Source organism: Phytophthora infestans, genomic scaffold (genome assembly GCF_000142945.1).
Source record: "Phytophthora infestans T30-4 supercont1.7 genomic scaffold, whole genome shotgun sequence".
Taxonomy (NCBI): Eukaryota; Oomycota; class Peronosporomycetes; order Peronosporales; family Peronosporaceae; genus Phytophthora; species Phytophthora infestans.
The window spans coordinates 791,837-808,205 of NW_003303752.1; the positions used below are offsets into that span (position 1 = coordinate 791,837).

Below are 16,369 nucleotides of genomic sequence, written 5' to 3' on the forward strand. Positions count from 1 at the left end.
CTCATCATTCTGTTCGGTGCAGCACATCTACCCTTCCCCCACCCTTTCTTTTACATTTGCCGAATCGACCTCTTTCAGCTTATATAATTTGCCTCCAGACTTTGACTTGGTTAAAGTATTGTGTCCTCTTTTTTCGAGCCATTTTCTGTTTGAAGGCTCGAATTACGTCGTAAGTTACGACTTTCGCCCTACTCAAAGTCGTAACTTACGACGTTGGTAACAGAGGGGTTAAAATTATTTTTTGCTGGTCGTAAGAGAGTTGAAGCTTTCCGCAGTCAGCATGGAGCTGGAGACGCTAGGAATTCCGGGGAAATGGTTTAACCCTACTCTGTATACGAGAGCGTATGCAAGGTAATATCGGATGGTGGGTTCTCCCAGCGCTGCAGTGGAATCTTATGTGTCGCGCGCAGTCTGTCGGAACAATCAACTCCAGGCACTTCAGCAACCAGGACAACAGTTTTGAAGTTGCATTTTCACAAGAGCAAAACGAATCAAGATGGTGCTGGACCTAATGACCCTCAGCATATATCTACACAAACCCTTTATCGCCGTGGACACGCTAGATACTGCTCTAGGTATTTACCGGTCTTGCTGTCCTCGCCAAGATGTGGGTCCACTATTTCCTGGATCACTATAGCGAAATAGATTTCGTAAGACGTTTGCTAGGGCGCTAGATCAGCCTGCCGACAAGAAGACCTACGGAACGCATTTGGTACGCAAGGGCGTTGCAATATTTGAATGTAATGGTAGTACCGGGGTCCCTCAATTGTCAGCGTGTGTCTGCGCTGTGGGTGGTCGCTTGGAGGAGTGCAAGACCGCTACTCCGGTACGAAGCAACATGTGACCAGTTTGGGAAGAGTCGTGGCAAATCTCCTCTTAAAAGTGCGCAATTCGCACTTTTACCACCTCATTTTAAGGATCGCGACAATGTTGATATTGTGAAAGGTATTCAGGTTATATTCCCGACATTATCCAGTAATGTCACCTTGCAGCCAATCGTGAAGCTTAGCCTGGCCTCTCTGGTATTTCATCACGACTATTTGGTAGCAGTTCTACCTGCCACTCACACGCTGAGAGGTACACCCGTTTTTCGCCTTAACGAATTGCGTGCTCGGCTCCAAGAGCAGTTAGTAGACGGTGATTTACCCTGGATGAAAGCTACAGGAATACCCCCATAAGTAGTAATGTTTGGGCTGCAGAAAGACATTCAAACTACAGTACCTGGTATGTCACCTCCTGACAGGTTGGTCGCTCGGCTCGCTCGACAACTGGAAGAAAAGGGCAAATTTGGTAGTTGGAATCGCACAGCAACAACTAGAACAAATATTGAGCAAGGCCCTGAGCAAACCTGCGGCTCGAGTAGCTCTGACTCGCCGGAGTGGACAGAGCCTGTCGGTCATAAAACGGTACATTTTTGAGCGAGCGACGGTAAGCTGCATTTGCTGCCAGAAACTTTCGAATTTCCCAGTACAGATGTGCTTCAGACATGAGGCCTCTGGTGGTTCGGCAATAGCAGCGAGGGCCAACTACCATACAGGTCTATCAGCACGAGTGACCTGTCAGCACGTAAAAACAAAAAACTTACTTAAAATGGAGAGTGATGATGAGCCGAATATCTGTGGCAATAGAGACAAATACAGGTAAGGAAGTTCCTACCACGATGATCGAGCAGGCATAACGCCGCTTCATTGGTGGTGTGAAGAATCTCGCGATTGGGGCTTGTGCTCGCTGTATGGGACCGTCACAGCCGAAGACCACGCCACTTCTTCGCCGTGTCAGAGAAACTGAGCACGCAAGTAATGAAAACGCACGAGCACTGCCATTTAAGCCAAGGAAGCGAGCTCGTAAAGACACATAATACACTTACTTGTTTACCAGCTACGTACTTGGGCCCGGTCGATGTTTGCTCCTGGGTCATAACGCTTCGCCTTGGAGTTTTCGACAGTGGCAGTCATGGTCCCGCAGTCATGCCTATATTTTTGACCAATCAGCAGAGTCTGTCTTACGAAAGCTTGACATGTGCTGGTACTTTTTCAGAACTGTACATGTACCATTACCAGGGTACAATCGTCTTTATGCTACTGCTTCAGTGGACTACTGTATACCACGGCGGCAAACTGTACAACGGGAGAATCTAAGGAGCGCCCGTGCGAAAACAAACTCAAAGCGTACAGTACTGCTGTGATCTGAGAGACTCTCAGAGATATGGCATAATAGCGTACAAATAAAATTTTCAAACAACAACAGTACATGTGCGGTACTCCATTAGGGCGATATTTCGGCCCGGGCTACATGTATTAAAGGTCGTATACATGCAGCCCCCGGATAAATGCAGCACTTGTTAAATTTATCTAGCAGCAGATCCCAAAAGAAAGCTTATCATCATTTTTTTAATTGGTAAAAAACGACTACTTATCTTTCAAATTGTATCTAAACGATTTTTTTTAATTTGCAAATCGTTTCCCAAATCAAACACAATCTCTTTATGAAATCGCTGTCTTAGTGGGAAAGATGCAACGCTCGAACACTTTTATTAGAAAAGGGTGCTGCATCTATCCGAGTTCTGCGGGTAGGGTACACGATAGGTTGTCTGTGTGCTTTAGACTTGCCTTCTAGGATTTAGGGCTAAAGTGATTTGACTCCTACCCTCTCACATTTTGATAGCGGTAAAATGTCCTCTGAGGACGGATTTCACTGGGATCTTTGGAATCTGCCCGCTGCGCATCGCAAAGACAGCTTTGTTTTAAGAAGATTATTTTGTCTGGAGAATGCTAGGCTTGGCTTGCTGGAAAGCTAGGTGCTGGCCTGCCTCTTTAATGCGGTAGTTGCGTTTATGAAATACCGCACGGCCCTTATTTGCGGTCACCCTACGCGAGCTTACACGACCTCGCATCCGCTCGCCTCTGTATTGATTGGCACTCAATTTCACGCGAGTCGGTGCGAGTGCATACAATTTTCCAGTCGGCACTAGACAAAGAGCGGTAGGCATTTTGTGAGCTCCAGCCATTTTGTCCTTTGAAATTTACTCAGATGATTTGCTGTTGGCTGCCATCCAAATATTCATTAATCAGGTGACATATCTGCTGCAGATATGACGATGATTTTCAAGATATATGTTATAACAACTTTAAGCAAAAACCTTCGTCTGTATAAACTTAAACCGCTTTATGTGCTCTTTTGGTACCGCCCTGAATCAGGTATTTGTAGAACAAAATATTATATTATTAGATAACTTTCACAGCTTTCAGGTTTCAATTCCGATTCCGAGACTGGAAACAAAAAAATAGACATGGGCCTGATTTTGAAATCTCGATTAGGAATTTGAACCTGGAAGTCAAAAGTTACGATTGTCATTCTGGACACAAAATCCTAAACAGAAGTGATGTAGAACACATAAAATTACTAAGTCGAGACGACTCCCAGCACGTCGGTGTGGGCCACGACTGTGCTGCACCTAAGTTCGGTGCTAACCGACACGCTTTTGGAAGAAAAACGATGTAGAAACTTCCCCCCTATCTCCCCACGAGTCAAACCTAGCGTTGTTTTGCACAGTGGAAGGTCAAACAACCTGTAACAGCTGAATAACTTATATTATAAAATATTCAGCTAACTTTTGTTATATGTATTATATAAGTATACGTACAGTCTAAGACCCGTTGATGACATCATACTCCAACTAGCAAGTGGGGTCCTTTAGTTATAGTGATGACTGCTCACCTTGGTGTGCTGTGAGAACCGCGCAGGCCAAGCCCCTCCTGTCGTGATCACTCTGCCTTCCAGAGATCTTGCCCGCCGTACGTTTTGGTTCGTCTCCGATTCTGAATAGGATTAATATTTGCAAAATGATCGAACTCCCAGTCCGAATCTGAAACTTAACCCATTTTTCTAATTGGAAACAGATTAGGATTCTGGCAGTTGCCAGATCTCTCTAATGAAGTGTACCCGACACTTTACACTTTGTCGGCAACTTGGCACGCCACCTCCTTCCACATATCCTCACTTCGGAATTGCGCGCGTCGAGCGCAATGAACGATGAAGACATGGACGTGGTACTGGTAGTGACGGACGCCATACTCCAACAGGGGGCGGAGCTGAGGGAGGTGCGACGAGAAGTGTCCGAGTTGCTGGTTGAGGAGGCGTGGCGCACCGTGATGTGCTGTTACCACTACCTGACGACACAATGCTTGAATGCACCGGGCGAGTCGGCGTGGGTGACGCTGAACTGATACGGCAGTGACCTGAACATCTAGACTAGTTTGACAAGGTACACCGTATTGAATACCATACTCTATTGCTCGTCTAACTGGCTAAACTAAAGTGTCCACGTCTGCAGGCCTACCTTCAACCACTCGTACGCCGATTTTCCGGCTTCTACACTACTCCCAACGATCGTTCACGCGACCGGCCAAACTGCGTAATCGCCACTAAAATCGTGGGTCTAGTGCTCATCTTCTACGCCAGATCTATGGAGCAGATCACCCCTTCGGCGTTCCGTCAAGCACAGTCTCCCGCACACTTCGACGGACAGAGGATACACTATCCGAAGTGCTTGTCGGGTACGCACCAGCGAGGAGCTCGTGGCCTTCACCAGCTCGCCAGGTTGTGCTGGCAAAGTTGGTCAAATCTCGTGAGCGCATAGATTCATATTTTTGGGTGGGTAGAATATGAAGGTAACACGTATAATTTGTTCAATACGCTCAATGCCAATCAATTAATTAGGTTATCCATATTTCTACATCTGTTTGCGCTGTGTCAATTTTCCAGTAGGTTCTGCAGCTGTCCAACGCGGACTTGCAGAATGCGATGTACAACGGCTGGTTGTACACCGTGTTCGTCACGGATATGATCTGTTTTGCGGCCGACGGCTGCATCATATGGAGCAAGCACAAAAGTCCCGGTCGTGGAACGACTCGGGCACCTTGTTAAAGTTCCGAGTGGAGCTAGTCGACTCGGTGTTGTGGCCTAACACAGCCATGAGCGTGGACTCGAACTCCGCTTTCCCTTGCTGGGCCGCCATGACGGGACGCATGCTAACACCTCTCAAAGACGGCGACCTGGAGCACATCTTGCCAGCATTCAGAATCTCGGCACGGACGCTCCACAACGCCATCACCTCCGGACGACAAGCCGCCGAGTGGGACATGGGTAATTTACAAACGCTAAACAGCCACCTCACTCTTCCGTTACCTTACAGCTCTAGGCTTCGTAGATTAAGACATAACAATTGTTCGACTCGTAAACTACCTGTACACATGGTAGGTATTTCACAGATCCGTACAGCCTTCTCTGGAGCAATGGAAGCCTCTTTTAGCTGTTGTAATGAGCATCCAATTCATTAGTAGTTGATCGCAGTCGTTTCTCATGTTAATGTTGCTCTATTGAAAGAAAAAAAAACGTTTTAACATGCATGTACGACGTCATTTTAATGTAAAAGAGCGCTTGGTTTAGGACAACGGCCAACGGGCGCTCTTGGATGGTGGTGTAGGCTTCATCCTTTCTTTAGGGTCCGTAATGCGTCTGTAGAAGGTAGATACGGCCTTAGCCTTTATGAGACTGCCTATCAGCAGGACCAGATCCTGCGTGCACACACTCGATTCTTCGTTTTCACGCCACGCGCGTTCGTCCATCTCATGTCTGTCGTGGCTGTACCGCTCCCTGGCCTCCGCCTTTTCAGCGAGGTAGCGGGACTCGCGAGTAACAGCATCTTCATGTTGTCGCTGGATATTCTCATCACGGCGAGCTTCGGCCTTGTGCTTCTTCCCCTCGCGCAGAACCAGCAACTTCTCGAGGATGGCTACTGACATAGAGTTGGCGGGCGACTCGACGCCTTCAAGCTTCTACTTCAGTGCAGTAGTCCTGGTGGCGTGAATGCGCTTCGACTTGGCGTAGCTAGCCTTCGAGAGCTTCTTATCGCCGTTCAAGGCGCGCTTGTCACCCACGGTGTAGCGAGGTCCACAAGTCGATAGGAGGAGATCTGGTAGTGCGACCAGTCGGAGCCGTTTCGGCTTCTGCTTGAAGACCGGGTAGTCGATGCTGACACCAGCTGATAGATCTCTCCTCTGTAGCGGGCAAGGATCGTGGCAATGGCGGAGGTCGTGGAGCTTCAGGAAATGCTGCGCGGCCTTCATTGACAAACAGCGACGTAAGGAGATTTCAGAGCACAACGCGACATGACTGTTGGCTTGAAGCCAGTTGATGTGGATCCCCAGGCTGACCAGCACCAACTGCGGCGGACTGACCAAGACCGCCTCCAGCCACATCGTCGGTGGAGCTGGACCTCACGGATGGCGGCGCTGTCTCCAGCAAATTGGTCCTTGCCGGGGTCAAAGTCGAAGCAAAACGCAGGCTGCTGGTTGTCGTCGACGCCGTCGTCTAAGACGACCACGTTGGCCTTCTCGTCAATGGTCCTAAACTCGCTGGGTGTGAGGTGACATTTCTGACACACCCACCGGCTTCCGCATGCTGTTCAGCATTTTATACCTGCGCCGAATGCTTTCGAAGTCGCAGGCGGGCCACCCACGCGCTCGCGTAGCATGTAAAACCCCACGCTCTCAATTGGCCTTGTCAAGCGGGATATACACTTCAACGAAGTTTAGCAGCCGGTCGATCTCGGTCATCTTGTAGCTAGAGTCATCCGATTGTTTGTCCACACAAGCATGCACAACTGCAACTTCAGCACCTATACTCGTAGACAGATAAAGAGCAGAAGAACGCGCACTATGAACGAAGAGTAGGTAGAGGACGGATCGGAGGAAGATGTCAGCTTGGTAGCCCGCAAATAGCAGGATGGGAGAAGAGGTCTGCTTTCCTCGATGGGAGCCAGCCTTGGTAGAAAGCATTTCATACCACAAGCCTTAGGTATTGAGCTGGTGCTGCGTTTGAATAACTAAGACACACTCACGCGCACCAAATTCGCGCGCCAAATGCAATTCCAAGTTGAAGCTGGGTCTCCGCGCGCAAACGTGATGAAGATCGTGTTTTCGAGCGCGGCCTTAATGATAAAGGAGAGAGGTTTTCATGTTAACATAGGGTTCAATTCCCGTAATAACGGTCGATTGAGCATCGGAATAGGGCAATAAGGGTGGTGATTACAATATCAAACACTGATACCTCCATTTCCAGCTAAAGAAAACAGTTTCAGCCAATCCGTATCCCGCATTCAAACGTTTCTGTACATTCAACTCATGATCGGTTCATTCTTGTCTCGCTTCTGTCTCTTTTACAATTGTTTTTGTACAGCGCGTTCAGATTCGGAGCTGAAACTACCCCTCTCAACCAATCAAGCTTCTGCGCGGGTATTCCTGTCGCGCATAATACTTTCATTTTATATGAAGGATTGTGTTCAGACACCGGGTGGTTTTCACCGAATAAGCGGGCTGTTCACAATTTCTTGACCAAGTCTGGTACTTGTGAGCGTTTCGCCCATTTTGTGCATGTTATGTGCGGAACGTACGGCTGTACGTAAAAGAGGTGAAGTCACACCTAGTTCTTTTTGATCGGGCGATCTGGCCAATCACCAGCGAGTCTATCTCTTTAATTTTTGCTCTTTTCGTACCCCTTAAAGTTTGTGCTAGTCACCAGAAAAGTGTGTACCAGTGGCTAAAAACCATTTTTGGACCCGGGCGTGTTTGAAAGGCATGGCAGATTTCTCCGTTGTTGTATGTAAATACCGGGCTTGATCAAGTAGCTGTGAACAGCCCACTCATAATTACCGCTCAATATTACCACCCAATAGTTCAGAACTACTGGTGAGCAAAATACTGCTAGTCACCAAATCGATAGGAGCGGCATTAAAATAAAATTTAAAAGTGTTATTAGCTAAGCAAATTCTTATTGTTGATTGTTAATACTTATGAAGGGGTTTAAAAATATAAAGCATGCTAGAAGCGGATCTTGTCTCTACATCTCCGTCTAGCGAACACTTACGAGCCTTCACCTGAAGCGTCAGATACTCTCCATGCGGCGGACCACCGCCCAAATAGCTGCACGAGTGGTCTGGACTAAGCTACATGACCAGTCGGGCTTCGCCAAGTACCGATGCGATCTTTTTTGCTGCTTAAGCCTTTTGTTAGTGAGAACGTGATGGTACAGCAATTAACCAGGCGGCCACGAAATGGTAAAACGCCCTCTGCAATGCAATAGCCTGACTTGCGCAGAATTGGGGCTACCAAAGAAGTTTGCAGCAATGGAAACTTCAGCACAGATTTTTGTCAACATAAGCTGTTGTCGAAAATACGGAGAATAATCACGAGGTAATACGCCGTGCGCTAAAAGGGCCTAGCCCACGCGACCTCTGAAGTGGGGAATTACATCTAACGCATGGATAAAAGTGCTGTACCACCACACTTAATCGGAAGTAGCCTTATGCGAGCGCCGGAGATTCCATCCCAACGCTAGGGTATCCATCATGCGCTCAGGTCCAGCGAAACGCGCGATACAACTGGGGGCCGGCCGGGTCCAAGAACACTATGCACAAGATCCATGAGCTGGTCATTTCGATAACATTCAGGGCTGATATTGAACCACATGCGGCGTTCAGTTTTGCAAATCGACAGGACGAAAGGGGATTCCATGTGTGGGGAACGGTGGGAATGATGAGCCTTTGATTTGGGTATCTCAAGTCTGAAACTCAAGCAAACAGCTCTGGCGCTACAGCAGAAGAAGAAATTCTTGATTTTTCACGTGGATGCAGCATTCAAACTGAGTGACCTGGGGTATCCCGTCATCACATACTGGCCGGCAAGAATTTACCACCTAGCATGTATGTTTATTGTGAGCCCGTAAGCTGAGCGGGGTACTATGAGGCTGTTGGAAGATTTGTCAGGGCTTTTCGAGGGCATTTTGCTGTAGGACTGCGGATCGATGCTGTGATGGGAGAAACGGAGAAGGCATAGGCCAATGCGCCAGCTGGTATCAGTGGCTTCAAGAACAGCATTTACCTGACGTTCTTTTTCCACGTTCTGTACAACATGCGAAAACGTATACAGTACCTTGCCGAACGAACTTGCGACATTCCAGTCGTCGCCAGCAGTCTCTGGGTCGACATGAATCGATGAACTGAACTTAGTACAAGAGGACGCGAGAGGGACGGACCGAGGATAGACAGACGAGGAACTGTATTACATCGTGGACAACAAGCTGCAGGATAGCGCGCGAGGTGGTATGTGCAGACGGGCCAGGAGCAGGCTTCCATGGCGAGAACGTGGGAAAAGCTGAAGGCGGTCCTGCAACGATGGTACGGCGAGCATCCCGATAAGTCAACTGCCACATGACGAGTGCACAGAAGACGGGTGACGCCGGGAGAGAGCTATTCGGACGTTGCGGCTGTTCTACGAGATCGGACTGGACACAGCCGCGTAAGTGAGCGAATTCTGCTGGCTCAATTTTACAGAAGTCTCGCCAAGATGGAAAGGCAGAATGTGAAACAGCGACCGAAACTAAGGACGCTCGAGGAAGAGGTGGACATGATAACGGAGATCGACGATCCCATCGACAATTTCGCATTACATATACACAAAATTGGTCAGCCTTGAGCAGCATCACCGAACCCGTACATGGTACCGATCGACGGCATGACTAAACCGATGCTCGTAATATATGGTGTAGGCCGTGGTGCGATCACTACGAAGAAGGCAACACCCTGGACAACGAAGAATTCGAGACGACGAGCGACGACAAATGAGGAAGGCGACGGTGTTGTTAGGGGTGAAACATTGGAGGCACGGTACCAAATAGCATAGTGACGTGCCCCTGGCTGAGGAAGACGACGCGGAGACGGAAACCCCGGTAGCACTGGTGATGACGATTGCGGAGTGCGACAGGAAGGAGGTGCTCTTTGACGAGCTCAGAGACGAATTGGTGGGTAATATCGGCAGCATGAGCAGTCGAAGAAAGACGTGAAACAGAAGCGCGTGGAGAGTGCCGAGAGCAAGGAAGATGAGACGTCGATCGACATTAGCGACGTGGTGACAACGCTGGCGGAATAGTGTGGAGGGCGACCGCGAAAGCAAGAAGAAAAGGCGCGAGTAGAAATAGCTACGCGTGAAGAGCAACGGGCAGTATCAAGGATAGTGAGAAATATGTATGGTGAATCGAGGTCTTAGAAAGTGCATGATACGGTATTATGAGCGTTAAAAACGCAGGTGCTGCTGTCAGTCGGACACGCACCGATTCCGCAAACGCAGCTGCTCACTAACGGTCAATAGGACCTTGGACGCGTTTCAGCGCTGCTGTCGACTAGCCCTGACGTGCAGGGGGCGAGAAGACACCTCGTACCTTTTAGAAGAAGATTTGTAACCGAGTGTAACCACGGTTACGGTATAGTGGCATTTCGCCCGCCCGCTCTCCGGATGGGACTACTGCGGAATAAGGTGTGAGGATGAATGGCCAGAGGAAGAAGCAAGGTACGAGTAGAACGTAGTTAGCTTCCTCTCACTTCTCAATAAACGACGGTTTCTCACATCTACTAATAGGTTATGAGCTCAAGCAACGATACTGTCGCCGCGGAGTCAACCCGCGGGCATCCGGACGCAGATGTCGGTCGCGAAAGGACCGACAGCAGCAAGTACGGAGGCGACGACGAAGTCAAGGAGACGAGGGACCCACAGCAGAAGCTGGTGGATCTCCTCACCGGCCTCACAGAGCGCATGAAGCGCCTAGAGGAGTCGCAGAAGCGATAGGAGGAGCAGCAGCGGATCGCTGGAAGGGAGTCAAGTGTATTCGAGTCGGCCATAGGCCTAGGAAGGGCCATGGACCGAGAAGCACTGGATAGAACGCCAACAAGGAATTCCCCGGCAATGTCTCCAGCCACGTACTTCGGTGTGAAGCAGCGCGGCTACGGGTTCGAGAACGCAGCGGCTAACGTGGAGATGGCACAAGCTCCTCAGCCAGCGCTGCCACAGCATTACGTGCCTTCGCGCATGTACCAGGCGCACGTTCAGCCGCCAGCCATGCCGCACGGCATGCCGGCTCCAGCTCAGGGTTTTCCTCGTGTGCCGGATACGCGCCAACGGAAGCTTGGCATCCGTCACTTCGACGGCAAGGAGCTGTATCAAGGCCTCGGCAGTGGTTTTCTGTCTTGGGGCAAACGGTTCGTGCGTCAGATACTATTTGCGGAACGCGCAAGTGGCTTCACGTGGACAGAGGAAGTACAGGTGGATGTCCTCGGTCATCACCTTACCGGCATGGCTGAGAGATACTACAACCAGCAGGTTGAGGGGTGGTGGGAAGAGGAACCGACGTTGGAGCACGCCATGCAGCGGTTGCTGCACACGTTCGCGACCAAGATAACGCCCGCCCAGAGCATGAAGATGTTTACAGCGCCAAAGAGCTCCAAGCGCAGCTGGACTGAACACTATCTCTACCTGGTGGCTGTGAGTGAGGCGTGTGGAGGCGCCGACAACCTCGTCTTGGACAACATCGTCCACTACGCGGACGCGTCGATGAGAGTGTCGATGCTGTCCAGACTGAACCTTGGCCGGACGGATTACCTGCGGCAAGCGAAGGAGCTGGCCCACTTTGCACAGTCCACGGAGATCGAGCTACGAGGTAAGAACCTGGGACGTGACGTTGTGAGCAACGTACACGATGATCGCATAGACAACAGGAAGTGTTTTAAATGCGGAAAGGTTGGGCACTTAAAGGCATTGTGCCCGAACAACAAACGAGGAGGGACTAGGCGAGGCGCCAGAGCGGATTTTGTCCTGGCAGTGGATAACTCAGTCAGTGAAAGAGGTGTATGGATCCTCGACACTGGATCAAGTCGGCACCTCGTTAACGACGAGGACTTGCTTGAAGACCCAGAGGACTTCGAGAGCGAGTGTGTTGCTGCCGACGGAGGAGCTCTGAGGGTAACCAAGCGTGGAAGCATAGTGCTGGAAACCATGGCTATGGGAAAGAAAACTACGGTGCGACTACTTGATGTTCAGTACGCAGAGAACTTGGAGCAGAACATTATCTCCTACGGAATGCTAGAAAAGAAAGGCTACAAGATTGACTACCGAGGACAACATCGTGTAGTTGCTGCAATGACTGGAGGACCAGCAGTGTTCGACGTAGAGAAAGTCAACATCGTGTTGGTGGTGCGCGCGCAAGTACAGGGGCGTGAAAGAAGCGCCGGCGACGTACTCATGTCGGTACTGGCGCCAAGCGAACACAATGAGGAGGTACGACAAGACGTACAGAGGGGCACGCTGATGCACTTTCACCGCCGCCTAGGACATCTCAACTACGATACTATCCTCAAGATGGCCAAGAATCCTGCGTCTGGAATCTTTCTCACGGATGAGAAGCGAGCGAACTGCTTGGCCTGCGCACAAGGAAAGCAAACCAAGAACAAACAGTCCAGGAAGGACACAGGAGCCAACGCACCTATCGACGTCATTGGCGGTGTTATATGCTCAGATCTCAAGAGACCAATGACGCCAAGAGACAGACTCGGCAACAGGTACATGGTGAACTTCGTCGATCACAGGACGGAACTATTGCAGGATCTTCTTGGCACGGACGAAGGACGTTGCTGCTCAGAAGTTTAAACACTTCATGGCGTTCTTTGAGCGCCAGTTTAACTGTCGTATCCATGTGCTGCGGACGGATGGAGGAGGTGAATACCAGACTCTAGATTTGTTTTGTAAAGAAACTGGCATTGCGCGGCAAGTAAGCGAGCCCAGGAATCAAGCCAGCAACGAAAAAGCAGAACGAATGCACCGCATCATTATAAACATGGTGAGAAGCATGGTGTTCGCGTGTGGCCTGCCACTCAGCTTCTGGGGAGACGCTGCAGAGTACGCGGCAAACATACTGAATAGGAGCCCGAGTAAGGCAAACCCCAAGTCCAAGTCGCCGTGCAGATGCTCACGAAGAGCACCCCCGACCTCAGCGACATCGTGGTGTTTGGGTCTCCGTGCACGGTACACACAGACGCCAGAAAACGAATGCGTTGAGAGAAGCGCGTTAAAGTTGGCGAGAGATGCGTGTTAAAAGAGCGTGGAGAGGAAGGGGTTAACGAGAGTCTACATCCCTAAAGAAAACAAAGGTGGTCGTGGTGACCCAGCACGTACGGAATGTGGAGACGCTCACGGACGTACAGAACGAGCAGCTGAGGCGCGTACACCTCGAGGAGTCGGAAGAGACAAACGAGGAAGACCGCAATGCGAATGCTGCCAGTACGGGAGCGGGATCGAAAGGGAAAAAGAAAGCCAAAAGGAAGTCCAAGGGCGGTTGGACACGGGAAAGGCATCGGACGAGGTCGACTACTCAAAAGGCTGCTGCAGCAGGAGCGACTAGTGACGATAACAGTCAGGATGGGGCGATACACGACGTGGTAAATAGCGTGCGTGAGGCGGACCCCAAGAACTATGGACAAGCAATGAAGAGTGGGCTCAAGTACGCGTGGGTAATTGCTATGGTAGAAGAGCTGCGAGCTCTTGAAGAGAACGGAGTGTGGACAGTCGAGGTGCCGCCAACTGGCAGCCACGTACTGCACACTAAATGGGTCTTTAAGACCAAGACGGACGCCGACGGCGCCATCGAGCGGTTCAAAGCTCGGTTGGTTGCTTGTGGAAACGAACAGCTCTTTGGCATTGATTACAACCTCACGTTTGCGGCGGTAATGGAGCTGAGCACCGTAAAGATAGTGCTGGTGTTTGCTCGGCGCTGGCGTGTGCCTGCCCGACACGGGGACATACCAAACGCGTACGTCAAGGCGGACAAAGAGCAACATTTGGAGATTTATCTGGCTATACCAAAGGGCATACAAATATCGGAGGCGGTGCTACGCGCTCTCGGTGTGGACACCAGCAGCAAGCTGGTGCTGCGGCTCAAGAAGTCGCTGTATGGTTTGAAGCAAGCGGGGCGCTTGTGGAGCAAGCTACTACACGCTAAGTTGGAGGAGATCGGTTTCACTAGGTGCGTTACCGACATGTGCTTGTACTACAAGAAGCACGGCAGCGACATGACTCTGGTAGGAGTGTATGTGGATGACCTTCTAGTGACGGCCTCCAAACCAGAGCTAGTCGAAAGATTTTTTTCAAGCGATGAGTGTTTTATCCATTAAGGATCTCGGTGTGGTACGAAAGTTCTTGGGCATGCGTGTAGAGCTTCATGAATCGGACGGTTACTCGTTGGATCAGCAAGCTGCGATTGAAGAGCTACTGGAGCAGTACGGGCTCGCGGACGCAAACGGAGTACGCGCACCAATCGGAGAAGAATGGAACGAAGCCGAACAAGGAGCACCGCAGCTGTTGATGCAGTCAGGAGGGCGTGGAGAGCCAACAGTACGAAGTTTCCAGTCTCTCGTCGGCAGCCTACTATGGATAGCTCGCTGTACGAGACCAGACATTAGCTTTGCGGTCCACAAGGCCACGAGACGCACCCATCAGCCTACCGTAAACGACTGGAAGCTCGCGTAGCGGATCGCTAGGTACTTGAAGCAGACAAAGGAACGAAAGCTCAAAATGCGAGTAGACGCAGCCCGTGGAAGACGGATCTGTCTGGAAAGCTGGAGTGATGCGGATTTCGCGGCGGATAAGGCCGACAGGAAGTCGGTGACCGGCGGAGTGATCACTCTCGACGGGGCCATCGTGCAGTGGATATGTAAAAAACAGACTGGTATCCACGATGGAAGCAGAATTTACGTCTGCATCAAATGTCGGACGTGAGCTGCTTGGACTGCGAGAGCTCGTTAGGGAGCTGGAGTTTGCGGTGGTAGAGCCAATGACCATGTATATGGCCAACCAGGCCGCCATCAGGCAGCTAGAGACCGAAGACAGTATGTCCAGTGCAAAGCACGTAGACATCCGAGTCAAGTTCATCTGCGATTTTGCACGGCGAGGTGTGATCAAACCAGGATATGTGGAGTCACGACTAATGAAGGCCGACCTTCTCACGAAGGCGCTTTCGGCAGCCAGATTGGACGAGCTTCGGAGGATTTTCATGTTGGAGTAGTAGCTGGCGAGCGCGACGAGCGAGGAGGAGTTTTAGAAGAAGATCTGTAACCGAGTGTAACCACGGTTACGGTATAGTGGCATTTCGCCCGCCCGCTCTCCGGATGGGACTACTGCTGAATAAGGTGTGAGGATGAATGGCCAGAGGAAGAAGCAAGGTACGAGTAGAACGTAGTTAGCTTCCTCTCACTTCTCAATATACGACGGGTTCCTCACATCTACTAATAGTAACTTAGTTATGCTTCCTTATCAACATGAATTACTATAAGGTCAAAGTTGAACAATCACCATCGGCATTAGCATTTTTCATGAGGTCATCCGTAAGACGAGATTAGATTTCTAGATTGTTGATTAGCAAGCTGTGGTCGAATTTCGGTAAGACGAGCTCATAAAACCATGATCTTCGATAATTCACGCGATTATCCACAGCTTCAACGCGAGAAGTATAATCTGTTTTGTCGTTTATTCTGACTAAGCTTCATAACTACTGCCGTTTTACTTGGATGACAAGTGGCGGGTGTGTATCTCGAATAACCGAAGCTGTTCCGTGCGAGCGCACGGCTTTGATTGCTGCTTTTTGTTGTTGATCCAATTAACCCACCATAGCAACACGGTTATCAATAGTGCTCGCACAAACGCACCGGTTTGCTGTGTTGTTTCTTAAGAGCAGCGACCAGTTAGATGGGTTCATCTTCAATCCTGCTCTCATATCTGCAGAACTTACGTGCTTTGCAGGTAAGGACTGGTTTGCATAGGCCATTATCGCTACTACCTGGATCTAGTGTGCTGCTAATATAGTTATGATAAATAGATTGATCGTCAATCTCGAGAGCTTTTAGACGTAAATGCATGCTGCCTCAACGAGGGCTTCATCACTTATAACTTAGTATACCTCTCGTGTGTGGGCGTGTTTTCGACTGAGTAACAATCGCGCTATATTGCTGTGGGCACTTATCTGTTACCTGAAAATGTTGCAAAACGATGCATTATGTCACGTTTCCCCAAAGTATCTCAAAATTAATACCAATGATATTTCTTTAAAAAAAGGGCTCGGAAGTAGACCTTAAACGTGGCATTAAGCATCGTTTTTACAAAATTATCTTGATAAAAGTATGTAGTATTTACAATTAAAAATGTATGGGGAACGAAAGGGCTAAGAACTTGCAGCTCTAATTGCTAAAAATATTTGAACTGATAACGAAATGCTATTTTTTTAAACTAACACAAAAGTCAACTGTTCTCCCAATATAAAGCCTATACAACGTTATCGCCTTTCTTCTATGTAGTAAACCGAAAAGGTTCTTAACTTTCAAAAATTATTGCAGCCGTGGCAAACCAAACCAGTATAATAATATTCTCTTACTGTAGGCATCATTTCTTAGCTTTATGGAAATGAGTTATTGAGGGTATTAAGGAAACCGATATAA

General features: G+C 49.5%; 2 protein-coding genes across 2 annotated transcripts; one reads left to right on the forward strand and one right to left on the reverse strand.

The window, feature by feature from the left end:
- Positions 1 to 280: 280 nt before the first annotated feature.
- On the forward strand, positions 281 to 844 carry PITG_05147 (uncharacterized protein; the record flags this gene model as incomplete). Its single annotated transcript, XM_002998797.1, has 2 exons — positions 281 to 351; positions 667 to 844. 2 exons carry the CDS (start codon positions 281 to 283, stop codon positions 842 to 844), a joined length of 249 nt encoding a protein of 82 aa, XP_002998843.1.
- Positions 845 to 1,314: 470 nt separating this feature from the next.
- On the reverse strand, positions 1,315 to 1,955 carry PITG_05148 (uncharacterized protein; the record flags this gene model as incomplete). The annotated part of the gene is made up of 2 exons (XM_002998798.1): positions 1,315 to 1,539; positions 1,887 to 1,955. 2 exons carry the CDS (start codon positions 1,953 to 1,955, stop codon positions 1,315 to 1,317), a joined length of 294 nt encoding a protein of 97 aa, XP_002998844.1.
- Positions 1,956 to 16,369: the final 14,414 nt, after the last annotated feature.